Source organism: Conger conger, chromosome 12 (assembly GCF_963514075.1).
Source record: "Conger conger chromosome 12, fConCon1.1, whole genome shotgun sequence".
In the NCBI taxonomy this organism is placed as follows: domain Eukaryota; kingdom Metazoa; phylum Chordata; class Actinopteri; order Anguilliformes; family Congridae; genus Conger; species Conger conger.
In genome coordinates, this window is record NC_083771.1 from 27,668,815 (window position 1) to 27,685,392 (window position 16,578).

Genomic DNA, 16,578 nt, shown 5'->3' on the forward strand with positions numbered 1-16,578 from the left:
CAAGGCACCCTTTTAACCCTTTTTTGTTAATCCAAAGATGAGGGAACACAAGTGAATACAATGATGTTCATGTCTGTAGCTAGTGCTGTCTGTACTGTGTATTTGTTGGTGTATGTGTGCACATGCATTTCAATATGTGTATGTGTTTTGTTCTGTGAATATACGTATTTAGGTGTAAATGTGTTTGTGTGTGTGAAAATATGTTCATATGTGTATGTGTGTAGCATAATTAAATATACTTGAACATAACCAAAGATAAGGTACCTAAATGAGTTTGTAGATAAATGCAATGTCTAATTAATTTTCCTGACCAGAAATTAAGGGAACTAAAACAATAAATACATATGGTGGGTTATAGTCTGGTGCATCCCATTATGACTAAGGTCTCCAATTTGAAAGAAGTGAAACACCGGCAATTAAACTTTGTTACATTCTCATAGACATTCACAATCATCTGACTGTTCATACAATTAGTGCCTATTTGTTGCCCTCTTTAAAAGCAATGGAGCGGAAGGAAAGTGAAACAAAAGTCCTGAGCAACTGAATGCCTCAATATCTGCCTGGTACACAAATGCATTCAATATATTGTGGTCAGTTTGCAATTTATCCTTACATATGCACAAAACAACGATGGGTTGACAGTTATTATCAAAACATAATCTATGGTCTGTTGTACAGAGACCATATCAGCAGGGCTCAATAGAGTTTTGAGTGGATAGCAGATGTCATTCATGACTTGATTGACACATTTTTAGTCAGTCAGTCATCTCAGTCAGTCAGTCATGATTATTTGATATGATAAGGATTTTATATGAAATTGAGTGGAGAGGCCTACCTACCACCTATCCTAACTGATTGATAAATACCCTGGATTGCACAAAGGCCATTCACACCCACTACATCATCAAATGTATGAATCCCATTGTTACTCCACCATGGGAGTGATGCGGGGTGCCATCCTATCAAAGTTTTTCAGTTATTAAATATTGAAGAATAAGAATACCAGGTTAAATCAAACTTGGCAGAGAAGAGGTGAGCCATAATTCATAACTTGTATGAATTTCATGGGAATATTAGCATGGAGTACATCCTATAGTCTGTAAGGGTACATTTCTATTCATTGGGTATGAGATCAGTGGTGCACCGCAAGGGCTGATCCGTTTCAGGATTGTGTCGCAAATTATTTAATTAGCCCAATTTGTATCGTCATCTGAAGTATGCATAAGCAACAGCTACTACTCCAGACTTCAAGTTTATCCTAAATACAAATGTTCAAGTACAGGAGTGAACCAGTGTAGTTTATAGAGCTGTAATAAAAACTGAAAACGAAGGTAATCGTTTGGAACAAAACCCAGCAGGCGGACAAACTCTCCAACACCAGAGTGCTGCGCTTGGCACAGACGCTGGGACGCGGCAACGCGCCACGGGAGGGAGTGGGGGCGGCAACACGTGCCCACAAAATGCAGCCTCCGCGGCGCCGCTTTGTGACGTAGCGACGCGCAAACAGTCACACAAGAGGAAAGTGGAAAAGTTCAATTCTCAAAGAAAAATGGACGAGAAGTTGATCCTCGGGGTCTACGAGTACCCGGAGCTTTATAATTCTACGCTCCCAATATATCGTAACATTGACAGGAAAGCAGAAGCTTGGCGGAAGATCGGCGCTTTAGTGGGGCTGTCCGGTTAGTAGGCTCTGCTTAACTATGATACCTGTTATTAACTAGCCTGCTAGCTCTCATATCAGGCAGCTAATTCCTATAACAAAGATATATTTCTAGTTGTTTAACCATTTCATTTACGATGCATTGACATTATTTAACGATCTATTGATTGGCGGTATTGTTCCATTTGGCAGCGCTTATTTTGTGGTGGAATCGGCGCACATGCGCAACATGAGAAGAGACGCGATGTTGTTCCCGCTTACAGAGGGCTGTGATACCGCCTTCAGAGTAGGTGTGATATTGGCAGGAACTCTTGACGCTAACAACCTTAAGTATTAGGGCTGATGTCCACTCTTGCCATATCAACCAGAACAAAAGAAAATACAGACAAAACGAAATTCAAACCGGTAGGCTATTTCCTACCGATTTGTAGCAGTGTAGCGGTTTTCAAATTCGGTCCTGCACTGTGTATGCTGGGTTTTGTTGCAGCCAATCTATCAGTCATGTTGTTTTGTCATTATATATATATAATGTAATACAGTTCTAGCTCATTACCATTTGCATTGGCTATGAACTCTTCCTGGTTTAATTTCGGTGACCAACTGCACAATACACAATCAGCGTACAACCACACGGATTTCACCTGTCGGATTATTTCAATCAGTGAGCACTTTATTAGGTATTTATTATAGGCCTACTTATTTTTTAGACTTGAAGGTACAATAGGTAATTTCGGACTTCTAACGGCAGAGAGGAATAGCAGCAACAAACACCTTCGAACCACAACACTGATTATCCCTCCCCCTTCCCTGTAAACGCGTTGACATTGAAACGCCATTGGCTGTGGTAATTAGAACCAATTTTCAACCAATGTGCTTGAATTATTGTACGTTATACAATGCTTTGGTATAGAGTGTCGGGCCGTCAACTGTATATTTTTAAACCCAAATTTAAGGACTATAAACACAGGGAGAGGGCGAGTGGACATGCCAGTGAGTCTTTTTCAATGATAGGAAGGGATTTACAATGGTATTGTAACAATGTTTTCACACAAAAATCTTACCTATTGTACCTTTTATTTTACTAAATTACTCTGGTTCATTGGTTTCAGAAACTCCCTATACAATTTATATGGGTGATGATGATAACTACAATGATTGTGTTATGGTTATTATTACGCCTGAGGGTCATCTGATGACAATCCAGTGAAGATTGTAGAGAGATTTCTGCGATGCTGAATGCTGCTTGACCTGGGTCTCCTGTTTCTGTCAATAATTCTGTTTCCTGTGCATTGGTTGGGGGGAGCAGCGGACGAGGCCAAGAGGAAGTGGAAGAACCTGCGGGACCGGTACATAAAGGAGATCAAGCTGGATCGGACCCGGGCGGGCCGCGCGGCTCACAGGCAGTGGCGTTTCCTGCACTTCCTCGAGTTCCTCAAGCCGTTCGTGAGGGACCGGCAGCGCAGGGCGGGCGAGCAGGACTACAGCACAACGTCCGACGAGGGCGACGACAAGCGCCTCTTAAACCTGCCGGCCAAGCTGGAGCCCAGACGGCTGCCCAAACTGGAGCCCCTGGCCGTGCCCCAGCTGGCCCACCTCACGCAGCTGGCCCTGGTGACCCAGCTGACCCCCATACCCGCGCCCCGCGCCCTGGCCCCGGCCGCGCCCGGCCCCGCCGCCGTCCCCGCCTCCGCCCCCGTCGCTCCCCTCCCCCCGGGCGGCCCCTCCACGGGCCCTGCGGGGAGGAGCGCGTACAGGAAGAGGAAACGGGCGGACAGCGGAGACCTGCTCACCGACGAGGACGAGCTCTTCCTCCTCAGCCTGGCTCCCGCCATGAAGAGACTCAGTCCCCAGAAACGCTGCCAGGCCAAAATGAGGATGCAGCAGATCATGTTCGAGGTGGAGTTCATGTGAAAGGACACTTGCCGACACCACATATATAAGCACACACCCAGTAGTTTATGATGAAGCAACCATCCCTGAGAGTTGAAGATTTCAGTACTTTTTTTTGGAATACACAATAAAAGTTCCTATGTTGTATAATTATCTGGAACAATGGTGATTTTGATTTATTTGTGCCAACTCCAGACTGTAGTTTGTCCAGTTGCCGGTTCCGTGCCAGTTCCGACTGGCTGGTTGCTGCATAGGGTGATGTGTAGCTGGCGATTGCCTCTTCCTGGGTACAGGAAGGTTGAGTTGTTTTGCATTCTGACTTTCATCACTGGTCAATCAGGTACCTATGGACTGCTGTATGTAGAGGGTCTTCCTTTGACTCAACTCTGTGAGCTGTGCCTGGAGGCTGCTGTGTGCAAGCAGCAGGGTGGCGATGCCACGCGTTTGGGAGAACGGTGGACGTAGTGGCGGTGGGGTTCATGCATGAAAGTGGCTGCAGTTGCAGATGGTTAAACATTCCATATTAGTTTCGGAATTGGACATACATTTGCTTTAATACCAACTTAATGTGATACAGTTGGAGAAATGATGTGCATTCATGCTATGAAACTACTGTAAAACGCATCGATACACCGATCAGCCACAACATTAAAATGATTAAAATGCTTTAAACAGGATAAACTTGTCTATAAACACTTAATATTTCATTTTATGACATGTGTACTTATATACGCAGATAATTATAAGTGAATTGCATTCAAAAGTAACATTTTTAAATGAAAATGTCTTATAAGCTCATTGGGGGGGGGGGGGGGTGCAATGTTGTTATTTAAATATCTTGGTATGTACTGGTGTTCATGATGACGTCTCAACAGATGGTTCAGGACCTGTAGAATTTTTGCCATATTTGAAAATGCATGGCATCTATTCCTGCAAAGGTTTCACCACATGCAGTACCATGAAATTCCAACGGAGGGAAGAAGGGTGAAACTGATGTAGGATTAGATGCCATGCATTTTTAAATGACAGGTGTTCTTTTTTTCTTTTTTTTTAATGAGAAATTCTACAGGTCCTGGAGCATCTGTTAAGATAGACGTCATCATGAACACCAGTACGTACCAATATATTATGCAATTCACTTGTGTACTTATAATTAAATATCAAGTTTATACTGTTTATACATTCTTAATAATGAAAAAACTGGTTTAAGCAGGTGGTTTTAATGTTTAATGTTGTGGCTGATCAGTTGTTGTTGAGGAGTATGTGGCAGCTATGGGATCCAGGGAGAGCTCCCTCCAAGCTGACAGCCCATATCTGGAAGAGAAAGAAACCACAAAACCACAGGACTGCGATGTTAAGCCATTCAAATAAAATGTATTCACTTGAAACAGGAATCATTGCTTTCATTAAAAGTCCAATATTGTGAAAGATGACATTTCACTTGCTAGGAGGATTATAAGGGAGTTGTAGGTGCTGTAAAAACACTGAAAGTATCAAAAGGCACAATCTGTATTAAGAAATTGTGCTGAAATCGTGCAGATTTGGGGATTGTGCCATTTGGACCTCTGTCACTTTATGACATCACAACTATATGCTATTTGCATGTCTTACCTTCAAAAGAAATTGGAAGAAATCCAAGTGCTGCCCACTGACAGTGTTCAGTTTGTTGGGGAGCTAGCCAGCCAATCAGAACAGAGGTTCATTGATATAATGAGCCTTAAAGACAGTCACTGAAACAGTCTGTTCTTGGTAAAGCTTGAGAGCTGCTGGAAAATGGACATGTAAAACTGGATAGAGTTTTTGGTACTTAAAACCACACAAACGTGTTATGGGTATCAGGACCTAAAATAATAAAACACTGGAAAGGTGTAGAACATGGGACCTTTAAAAGGCCCCAAAGATAACCGAATGCAACCACCAAAAGAATGAAAACAGATTTATTTCTAAGACAGGTAAAATACAGTTTTAGTCAGCAGGTGTTTTTTCCCCCACAGGAGTTCAATCTCTCACTCGCACAACCGCCACGGAACAACTTCAGGTCACCAATCTGCCTGGACACATTCACTTCTTGGTTCATCACCCTCACGCCCACGTACTCCTCATTTACACCAATTACAATGATTGCACTTTCACCGAAATATGCCGTTTTCAAATTAAAACATTTTAATTATGCAGCACAGTACTATTAATGATCCAAAGAATAAACTAATTTAGAGAGGGAAAATAAGAGACATTGCATAGGTATTAATGAAGAAAATACTGTTATCTGATCACAACTTAGTGAAAAATAAAATGAAGAAATTAATAAGTATTATTTAATAATTAAATAAGATACAATACAGCCTGCCTATTCCCCACAGTACTCGTTTCTATAGGGCTCTACTCATGGGGGGAAACACTGGCCTCTGCTGGCCGTCCTCTGCATTGCAGCTTTTATTGGAAAGAGAATCTCCAAAAACCAGACTTGAACTAAGTTGCTCATGATATAACCATTCCGTTATAAATGAGAACTCTGGTAATAAAAACTAAGAGAAGTGGTGACCCATGCGAAGCGTTTACACACAGCCGAATGCTCAAAGCATGTAACCTGGACCCTGAGGACAAAAATCATAAAACCTGGCAGACCGTGGGCTGCCGAGTGGAGCATCTTGATGAAATGCTTTAGCAGAGAGGTCTTATCATATCCTGCCCAGGGGCCATAGAATTTCCCAAGTAGACGTCGGTGGGACGTCGGTGGGTCCAAACGTTTTTTTTTCCCCCCTTCAAAGATGAAAGAACAATCCTTATTCTGCCCAGAGATTAGAGTCACTAAATTAGGCCCAGACCCACTTTAGGATGAAAAAACGGAACTGGTTATTCCACCAGACCTGGGTCACACACACACACATCTCTGAAATACAGCAACTCTAAATGGCATTAAAATGTCAGTCATAGATCCCAGAAAAAAAGAAAAAAACCAAAATGTCAATGAACAAAATGTTAAGATCTAAGGAAAAGGTTTTATGAATATTGGTGAAATTAGATGTTTCTTTTCTGTAATCCACAATCATTTTACTGGGGTCTACAGGGTGAAAGTATCTGGTCTGCTCTGGAACAGACAAAAACGGAGAGAAATCAGCTGTGTCTCTCGGCACACAGTATGCTGGCCTCTGACTGGCTTAGAGGCCCCATGTGGATTCTCTCAGGGGACAGCAGGAGGCTATGTTTATTAAATGTGCTTGATTAGGGGCTATAATTACAGAGTCAAAAGCAACATTCCATTTCTCAAACCGGCTTCGCTTTCCAATGGAAACACCGTCAAACGGGAAGAAAACAACAGGGCTTTGCCTCCGCGTGTTAGGTGATCCTGCATCTCGCAACGCGTTGCTCCAAAGGGCCCTCCTGCGCCCCCAGGGAGGGCTGCTAGTTGCCGCTTTTAAAACACGGTATAGCCACAGTCATGTTTCATCATTTCATGCATCAGTCCATAAAACAAAAACAAGAACAGGAAGGGACGGAGAGGAGAGACGTTCCGTTCCCATCTCGGCGAGTGATTATCTTTCCCGTTCCACCTCGTGGGAAAAGTGAAGAGACTCCTCTCGTGTCCGCGTTTCCCCAGTTCTGCCGGTCGTCTAGGCGATGAGCAACCAGAACATGATGACCAGTGCCACAAACAGGAAGAGGCGGGAGAGGAACTGCTCGTCGACGTGCTGGGGCGTCCCAGGAACGGCTGCAAAGGAACACACCGCAGACATTACTTACACGCTAATCACACGCGCTACACGCACATAACACACTACTCACATTTTACTCGTGTGCTAGCTGTGTCATTCACATATTACTGACACAACTCCTATGCTACCTGAATGCTAAATGCGCATTTTACACACCACCCATGTTACTACTCACTGGGGGAAATTACTCGCATGATGCTTAAATGTTACTCAGACTTTACCTGCAATACTCTCTGGAGGCATTACTCGTGTTACAGGTTTTTCCTAAGCTGACCACTCCTCTCATTTTCATTTCAAAGCAGTGTGAGTTTGCATTGGCCGACTGCCTGCTCTAGTACAGGGATACACCTGCAGACTGGGCTCTCAGCCTGCCAACCTCCCAGTCCTACCCATAATTCCCTGGAGCACGGTACCTGGAGGTGGTCTCCCATCGTTGATGTTAAACGCTGTGGCAAAGATTCCAAATGGGAAAGCCCCGATTCCAAACGACATTTGGAACCCTCCATCACCAAACCCCAAACCCTGGAACCCCTAAAACACGCATTAAAAAAATGGGAACACCTGGGTAAGCAAATTTCATCCACACATGCACTCAGATACAATCAAACTGTGTAATCAAATAATCCAGCAGACTGAGTAAATGGTAAATGGTCAATGGTAAAAGGGTACACAAACACACAACACAGCACAACATTTCTCACACAGAAAACTGAAGATATTACAGAGAGGGAAAAAAAAAAAGAAAAGAAAAAAAGGAAAGAGACAGAAGCACGTCTGATGCAATCCAAGACACAAAGTGTCAGTTACAGTGGGCTGTGGCTCGGGCCCCACAGAGACGGCGTCTAACGAGGCCCGGAGGGAGCGGCTGGTCTCTTAATGAATTACGCCGCAGCCGACCTCACGTAAGGCTTTCATCAGACACACGAGCGCAACACCGACGCCAGCGTTGCACGCTACTTCCAGCGCCGCGTCTCCGACACGGCGCTGCGCCGCTTAATCGCACGGGATGACACAGAATACAGCATCCAGTTCAGAGTCGGATTAAGCAACCAGTACTAGCCCGTTAGCTGTCCCCAAAACTGGATCGAGGGTAATTTTAGGCCAGGTCGCGGGGTCACAGACATGGAGAAGGTGGGAAAGGATACAGTTCAGAGTCGGATTAATCGCGCACGCTGTCAGCACCCAGTACTAGCCCGCTAGCTGTCCCCAAAACGGGATTGAGGGTCATTTTAGGCCAGGTTGCGGGGTCACGGATGTGTCGTGGGGAAGGTGGGAAAGGTCAGGTAAATATGAGGCAGCTGCAGTACTCACGCCTCTGTTCTCTGGCTCCGGTCTCTGGCCCTGGGGTCGAGGGGGGGTCCTCTCCCTGCAGCCCAAAGACAACAAATGTGAGGAGACTGACCCACATGCACACAGACACACGCACGCAGACACACACGCACGCAGACACACACGCACGCAGACACACGCACGCAGACACACGCACGCAGACACACGCACGCAGACACACGCACGCAGACACACGCACACAGACACACGCACACAGACACACGCACACAGACACACAGACAGACGCACAGACACACACAGACACACAGACGCACGCACACACGCACGCACACACAGACACACACTCTCAGACACACACACACACACACACACATACATACACACATACACACACACAAAGACAAAGACACACGCACGCACGCACGCACGCACGCACGCACGCACGCACGCACGCACGCACGCACGCACGCACGCACGCACGCACGCACGCACGCACGCACGCACGCACGCACGCACGCACGCACGCACGCACGCACGCACGCACGCACGCACGCACGCACGCACGCACGCACGCACGCACGCACGCACACACACTCACCGTGGGTCCTGCTGCCCGGTGCTTCCCCTGCCATAGAGAGGGATGACTTTGTCTCTGCTGATCCCGGCTTTACACACGGGACACACCTGCCGGTTTGGCCTTGTCTCCAACCACTGCAGGAATCCCACCCAGACAGGATTTAGACCACTGCACCACCAAACACCATTTTAAACTGGTCAAACAATTAGCCACCCACACCACTCCCTTGTTGTTGATTAAAGCAGTGGTTTATATCTTAAACAACTGCAGATATACAAAGGTAATACAATGTAATGTTTCATTCAATGACCCATAAATCACTACCGGAGAACCTCAGCAATCTCAGTGTTGAAAGCTACCCCCTCTGATAGTAACATTCTCAAAATGGCCACTGGCAGGTTTGGGCAGGTGGGTGAAGAGTCCCTGAGGCGGGGCCCAGGTGATGAAATGGGGCATAAGTGGGACTCACCTGGTGTAAACAGGGCCAGCTGGGGTGGTCGGGAGCAGGAGAGGAAACAGAATGGGAAATTAGCTGTTAGTGTCTTACACGCAGAATGCCCAATCAGGGCAGAGCACAGACACACTTACTGGTGATGTCATCACAGCTGGTAATCACCTGAGGGGAGTCAGCCCTGTACAGAACCATCAGAACTGGGCTGCACTAAAGTTGAAATATATGGTAAACAATTATTTTATTACTATGCTACTGAATCAGCTGGCTGAACTTTATTTTACAGTGTGAGAAATTACCACCAGACTATACCAGTAAAGTTATATCAATTGATAAGTACTATGATGTACATGTTGATATGTATACAGTATCGCCCATAATGAACATTTATGAAGCACTGCATGCAAATCAAAAAGTGACCTGTATTTGCTAGAAATAAAGTTCGCTTGTTTCGGCACTAGTACGCAGCCATCTTGGAACAAGCAAGGTCATGAAGTCACGCAAATGGTTTGTCTTTGCTCATTTGACCATCCTGGGACAATACAAGAGGACTCGCCTTCCATTCTGTTTTCCCCCCCTCAATCCATTAAGCTCCTTAAACATCAGGAGAGGTAGCAATAGCTTTAGCAGCCGGGACAAATCCCTCACATGACCTCACAACCTAGCGTGTTCCAAAGCGGCCAATTGCGAGTGGCAAAAGCAAAATTTGCTTTATTTTGCTGGTTGAATGCAGGGCCATATCTTGTCTAATTATTACCAAGTGCTTCATCTACCCTTTGAACTTCTTCACAATTTCAAAAAACCTGCCTCGAAATAAAATCTTACATTGATTAAAGGTGCAAACAGCAAGGAAAACAGGTCTGGTAACAGTGTGGGATACTTAGTAAGTTGTAAAAGGATTTAGTACAAAGGGAATCTCCACACAAACAAACGTGTCCCAGTCAGGACAGGGCTCAGTGCTGTGCGTATGTGTGTGTGCTGCTGTGATATATATAGACTGTGTGTGGTGGGGCTCAGGCAATTGCTGCAGGTTTCATTACAAGGCAGGCCCTCAGCAACTTTACTACAGACCCAGCTGTTAAAATGTGTAATATGTACACAGTACAGACCCAGCTGTTAGAATGTGGAATATGTACAAAGTACACACTGAGCTATTAAAATTGATAAAGTTATCACGGACAGAGGTATGCGCGCATCAAAAAAACTAAACTCTGACTTCCTGCAATATGCACCTTTTTCCAACCTTACCCATTAGGCGAAAACACTAAAAGCATTTAACACTCTCCAGCATGTGAAGGGCCTAATGGCCAGTTGAGCTGGCGTAGCGGCACAGGCGGGAGCTGGGACGCACCAGAAGAGATGGCCGCACAGGCTGATGACCGCGTCCTTGGCGGTGTCCAGGCAGATGTTGCACTCGAAGGTGCTGTCCTGGCCGCCCGCCTCGCTCGTGGACGAGCCGCCGACGCCGGATCCGGGGCTGGGGGTGTCCGCCGGGGCGGGACCGGGGGCTGGAGGGGCCGCGTTGGCCATTACCGCCGCTACGCACGAGCTGAAGGCAAGAGACCGGACCTGTGCGGGAAAAACCACAGCTTAAAACACTGCTCTCTCAATCGCTCTCACTCACACACCCTCACTCACACACTCTCACTCACACACTCTCACTCACACACTCTCACTCACACACTCTCACTCACACACTCTCACTCACACACTCTCACTCACACACCCTCACTCACACACCCTCACTCACACACTCGACTCACACACTCTCACTCACACACCCTCACTCACACACTCTCACTCACACACTCTCACTCACACACTCTCACTCACACACCCTCACTCACACACCCTCACTCACACACCCTCACTCACACACCCTCACTCACACACTCTCACTCACACACTCTCACTCACACACTCTCACTCACACACCCTCACTCACACACCCTCACACACTCTCACTCACACACTCTCGCATTACAAGGCATTTAGCAGAAGCTGTTATCCAGAGCGACATACAACGAAGTGCAGATCGAACACAGGAACAAGTGTGACGAGGACCCTAGAGTCCAAGTCCTAGCGTGACCATACAGATCTATTTACAAACTAGCATACCACGGTTGGCAGCTAGAATACCCCAAGTACAACAATACAATATCTAATACAATAAGTGACACCCCATCAGTATAACCTGTGCATACCTGCTTGACCCGAGAGCTGTATATCAGCTAGCATATCATCAAACCCGTAAGTTCTTAAATGATAGTAAATCCTTGAAAACAGCACATGAATGTGACAGGTTAGCTGTATATTTAACTGGCAATCAATCTGACGTCTCTCATCTTACTGAGATCGTCAAAATACGGTTTCCACCCAGAGGGCAACAGAGCTACACAGTGTCATCTCCATGGTTACATGAGAGCCCCTGTCCTGTCCTGGGTGTCTGCTTTGCATTGGGTAGTTCTGTGCCTCTGCTTTGCATTGGGTAGTTCTGTGCCTCTGCTTAGTGTAGCTATTAAAATTATATAACCACACAACTCCTAGTACGATTAACCAGTTTATACCGTGGTCATTCGCCCCCCAGGCTTTAAGACATTTGGACATTTTGCATTCAAAATTAAAGCCTATTAAGCAAGAAAGTACACTAAAGACACATCAGACTAATATCTGGAAAATGATCACTGCACTCCCGTGGTAAACAACAATTTACAATGCAATGGGAATGTTAGCCTATTTCAGGATTCCTCACGATTTCAGCAAATAGCCCAAACTCTAGATGTGTCTAAGCAACCACACTCATTCCAGTTCCTTTCATTCTCATCAAGTAGGAAGCCAGCATACTAAGTATTAAAATTTTATTTTCATCTTGGGTAAAATGGTCTCACAGGATACATACATACTAGCTAGCCATCTACTCAATTTGCTTCAAATAGCAGCTATACTTTTAAATTGTAGCAAAGCTGCCTTCATTCAACTGAGCACCTATGTGATGAGATGAGAACATACAGCAGACAAGAACATACTTCATGGACAACTGGTAAATCGTTTGGGACAGCTAGTATCATCAGGAGAGAGGGCAGCCGAAGAATTTAGACAGGTGATCAGACCATTTAACTTAAACTACTTATGTGTGTCAGTTATCAGTTTTCAACTGTTCCAGCAAATCAGAATGGAGCACTCACCCTGACCATGGTATAAATTCACTGTATTTCAGCAGTAGATAGTAAGGTGGATTACACAATTTGAACGGCCACTCTTAAATTGGATATTCGTCAAAACGTACTATACTAAAAAGTATACCATACAATGCAGTTATTTCGTTACATAAATAACCAGAATCCAGGATACGAAGTTCCGACAACTTTTCTCAACGAGGACCCCCATACGTACGCCTTTGTTTGGAAACACCATTTTTGAAGTCTCAATGTTGGCCAGTAAAAGGATGAGAAGGGAACCTGTCCCAAACAGATTGCAGCGCACAGCGAGCGAGGGACATGGAAGTTACACCACCCACCACGAACAGGCTACTGGAAATACGATAAACTCAAAGACCAACACTTTTAGTCAACTAAAGCAGTCGCCTATTAAACGTAACAGCTACAGTATCTAACGTGAGCTGGCGATCCAAATTACACCATTTATCGGTTGTTGACTGGCCAACCGGATTTCAGCACAATAGTGTATGACAGAATTAGCTATAAAACCACCTCAAGAAAAATACTATTTTCGGGTAACAGATTTTACTGGATTTGGTAAGAACGAGGTTCTCTCTGAGGTATAAGATGACACATTTGATTCGAATGTTCTTAACTGAACATTCGAATGTTGGTGTACAAATCACTGTAGGCGCGTTGAGTGTCTAGAAAAGCGCTATATAAATCTAATGATCGGTCGATCTAAATAATTACTAGTAATTAAACACAATGGAGTTCTAGAACACGGACGTTCCAAAAAGACACGCTATTCTTCAAATGGTTTCATGTTACCTAGCTGGCTAGCTAACGTACGTGGACGTATCGTTAGCTAATATAGCTCAGTAAGGTAGTTGGAATCTGGGGTAGCTGGCTACTTCTTTCATTTGTCTCAATCAGTCAGCGAAATAACTGCAACTGCATTATATCCTCACCACGCTAGCGAACTAAACCTGCTAGCTACATACCTGAGCAGTTTGCTAGCCATCGCTCACTAGCATTCAGTTTACTGTCAATACAACTGATTGCTATTTCACTAACATTATATTTAAAATCAAAGGAAAGACACAAAACCTACCTTAATGTTATCATCCAACAAGACGACAGATGTTATATTCCTTTTACCGACAGCTAGACTTTTCTAACCAAGTCTCTCCGGATTCTATTGCGTCTTCATATGATTGCAACAGCACAGCAGCCGGAAGCTAACTCCGAGTGACGTAACAGTTACATGTCCCGTGTTAGCTCCGTGAATACCGCGGAACCCGGGTCGTGTGGTAGTTGTTGCTAAAGATGGCGTTGTAGCACTTTTTTCGTACTGCGACTTCGTAGAAATTAAGCATTAAATGATGCTACGTATTGCAATTTAGTGATGTACACGAAGTTGAATATGGCCAGCTAGCCTACCCTGCTGAAAAGACAGTCCAAGCTATGTTTTGAAACAGCTGGTAGCTGTTAATTTCAAGATGGATTTTACACCAGGTTAACCACGTAACTTCGATGTGCAAGTTACTCGTATACATATTAGTCTGTCTCGGCCAAATAACTAGTAGCTAGTAGCCACATAAGTCAAACTTTTAAAACAACCAGAAGCACTCTTGCGTCCGTAATGCAATTAATAGCTATTTCCAAAAATATTTGGGTGCGAAATTTAACTACGCAGAAATGTAATCTCCATGTCAAACCGTTAAAGACCACCACACTAAGATGTCCAGATATTAACAGAGTCACGGTAGTTAAATAATGTCTGAACCACACTTGCATTTAAAACACGAAATTGTATTTACAGTCTAGCTGCGCCTAATTGTGTTCTGCTTGCAGCCATGGAAATTATACGATGCAAGAATAATCCACACAGATTGGAGTCGGTGGAAAGCACTGCCAAAGAAAACCACATCCATAAAGAGTCCCTGAAAACCCTCTTGAAAGCATGAACAGGCAGGCTGGTAAAGTCGACTCCTTTCAAAGCAAAGTCGTAAAGCTGGAGAAAGAAAACATGCTTTGTGACATGCCAATAATTTAATGTGTATGAGAGACAGTGAAAATAATTACAGGGATCCAGGAACAAGCAGGTGAGAACGTCAAGCAGACCTCAGACAGAACCAGTTGGGGACAACACCTGCAGTGTCATCACACTGCGCATCGGATGTACCCAGGGTTCTGTTCACACTGCTGACTGTTCTGCCAAGCACAGATCAAATCACATAATCAAATTCACTGGTGACACAACAGTTGTGGGCTTTATCACCAATAATGATAAATCAGCCTACAGAGAGGGGGTGGAACAGCTGGCAGCCTGGTGCAATAACAGAAAGCTCTCTTAAGGTAGATGAAACAAAAGAGAGATGATTCTTCACTTCAGGAAGTCCTTCTTCACGCTGTCCACCCCCACTGCACAGCACCGCACCACCATCTATTCTAGAGGGTCAGCAGCAGCATGTTCCTTGGTGTATACATTGAAGATGACGTTAACTGGCCGGGGCTCAGGTGGTAAGAGCAGTCAGAGGGTTGGCGGTTCGATCCCGCCCTGGGTGTGTCAAAGTGTTCCTGACAAGCTGGTTGTTGCCTTGCATAACAGCCAATCGCCGTTGGTGTGTGAGTGGTATGAATGGGTGAATGAGAAGCATCAATTGTACAGCACTTTGGATAAAGGCGCTATATAAATGCCAACCATTTACCATTTAACTGGACCCTGAACCCTAGCCAAGAAGGCAAAACAGCATTTCCACTTTCTACGAAGAAAATGAGCAAAGCCAGCCGTCCCCCTCCTCCTAACCACATTGAGAGTGGCCTGACTGGCTGTACCCTGGCCTGGTACAGGAAGTGCAAGGCCTCAGAACACAGGACCCGGTAGCGGATAGTGAAGATGGCGGAAAATATCTCCTGTCCATTCAAGACATTTATCGGTAAAGATTTATATTGCCCTGTGTATTTGCGTTGTATTGCAAGTCACATCAATTGTGTCATCTTTTATTTAACAGTACCCTGCTTATTGTAATGTAGAAGTATTAGACCTGTTATGTTTACTATGCACTATAGGTACTGGTCTTATTTACAGGTACTGGTCTGTTTTTTATGGTGTGTGCAGTCAGCTCCAGAATTACTGGCACCCTTGATAAAAATTAAGAAAAAAAGCTGCATATTAAAAACAACAGATAATAATTTATATATTATGTTCCAACATATGGGAAAAATATATACTTTCATTTCATTTATTCTCATGTTTCAATGTTTTTTATTAAGTGATCTCAAAACCATAGGTGTCAAAATGATTGGCATCCAAGAAAATTATTACAAATATAATAAAACAAAGTAATAAATACAATTTTAGTAAATTTATTTAATCTCAGTCTAGAGGAACTATATTGTGTCATTCCTTCACTTCCTGTTTCACTAGAGTATAAAAATGCAAAATCCCTTGTCATCCATTAGCATGGGAAAAGCCAAAGAACTATCAATATAAGATAGACTGATGGTAATTGACCTTTGCAAGACTGGTAATGGATACAAAAAACACACAGTTAAAGATACCACTTAACACTGTAAAGCCAATTTATTTTACTGTTTTTAAATGATATAAAAATGGAAAACGACTTTTGCCCTGTGCAAAACTTTGGGAACCCTTTTAGATTATTCTTTGTTACTTTTTTAAAAAGATTATTACCAAGGCCCAGACCCAGGTGAGTTACTTGTCAGGGCTTCAATGAGTCAGTTGAGTACAATTCCAGGGCTTTTCAGTGAAAAGATCCCTCCACTAGATGGGGAAAGAGTTCTCTTGTTGCAGTCCTGGCTTCCTATTCTTC

The 16,578-nt window shown here is 44.4% G+C and overlaps 2 protein-coding genes across 2 annotated transcripts; one reads left to right on the forward strand and one right to left on the reverse strand.

The window, feature by feature from the left end:
- The first annotated feature begins 1,457 nt into the window (after nt 1–1,457).
- Nucleotides 1,458–4,303, forward strand: LOC133105567 (uncharacterized). Its single transcript, XM_061215749.1, has 2 exons — nt 1,458–1,679; nt 2,967–4,303. Exons 1-2 carry the CDS (start codon nt 1,550–1,552, stop codon nt 3,569–3,571), a joined length of 735 nt encoding a protein of 244 aa, XP_061071733.1. The 5' UTR covers nt 1,458–1,549; the 3' UTR covers nt 3,572–4,303.
- Nucleotides 4,304–5,471: 1,168 nt separating this feature from the next.
- On the reverse strand, nt 5,472–14,001 carry rnf185 (ring finger protein 185). The gene is made up of 7 exons (XM_061263035.1): nt 13,854–14,001; nt 10,933–11,150; nt 9,600–9,618; nt 9,152–9,264; nt 8,575–8,629; nt 7,677–7,794; nt 5,472–7,259 (listed from the first exon to the last, which is right to left on the reverse strand). Exons 2-7 carry the CDS (start codon nt 11,109–11,111, stop codon nt 7,162–7,164), a joined length of 582 nt encoding a protein of 193 aa, XP_061119019.1. The 5' UTR covers nt 11,112–11,150; nt 13,854–14,001; the 3' UTR covers nt 5,472–7,161.
- Between the last annotated feature and the right edge of the window lie 2,577 nt (nt 14,002–16,578).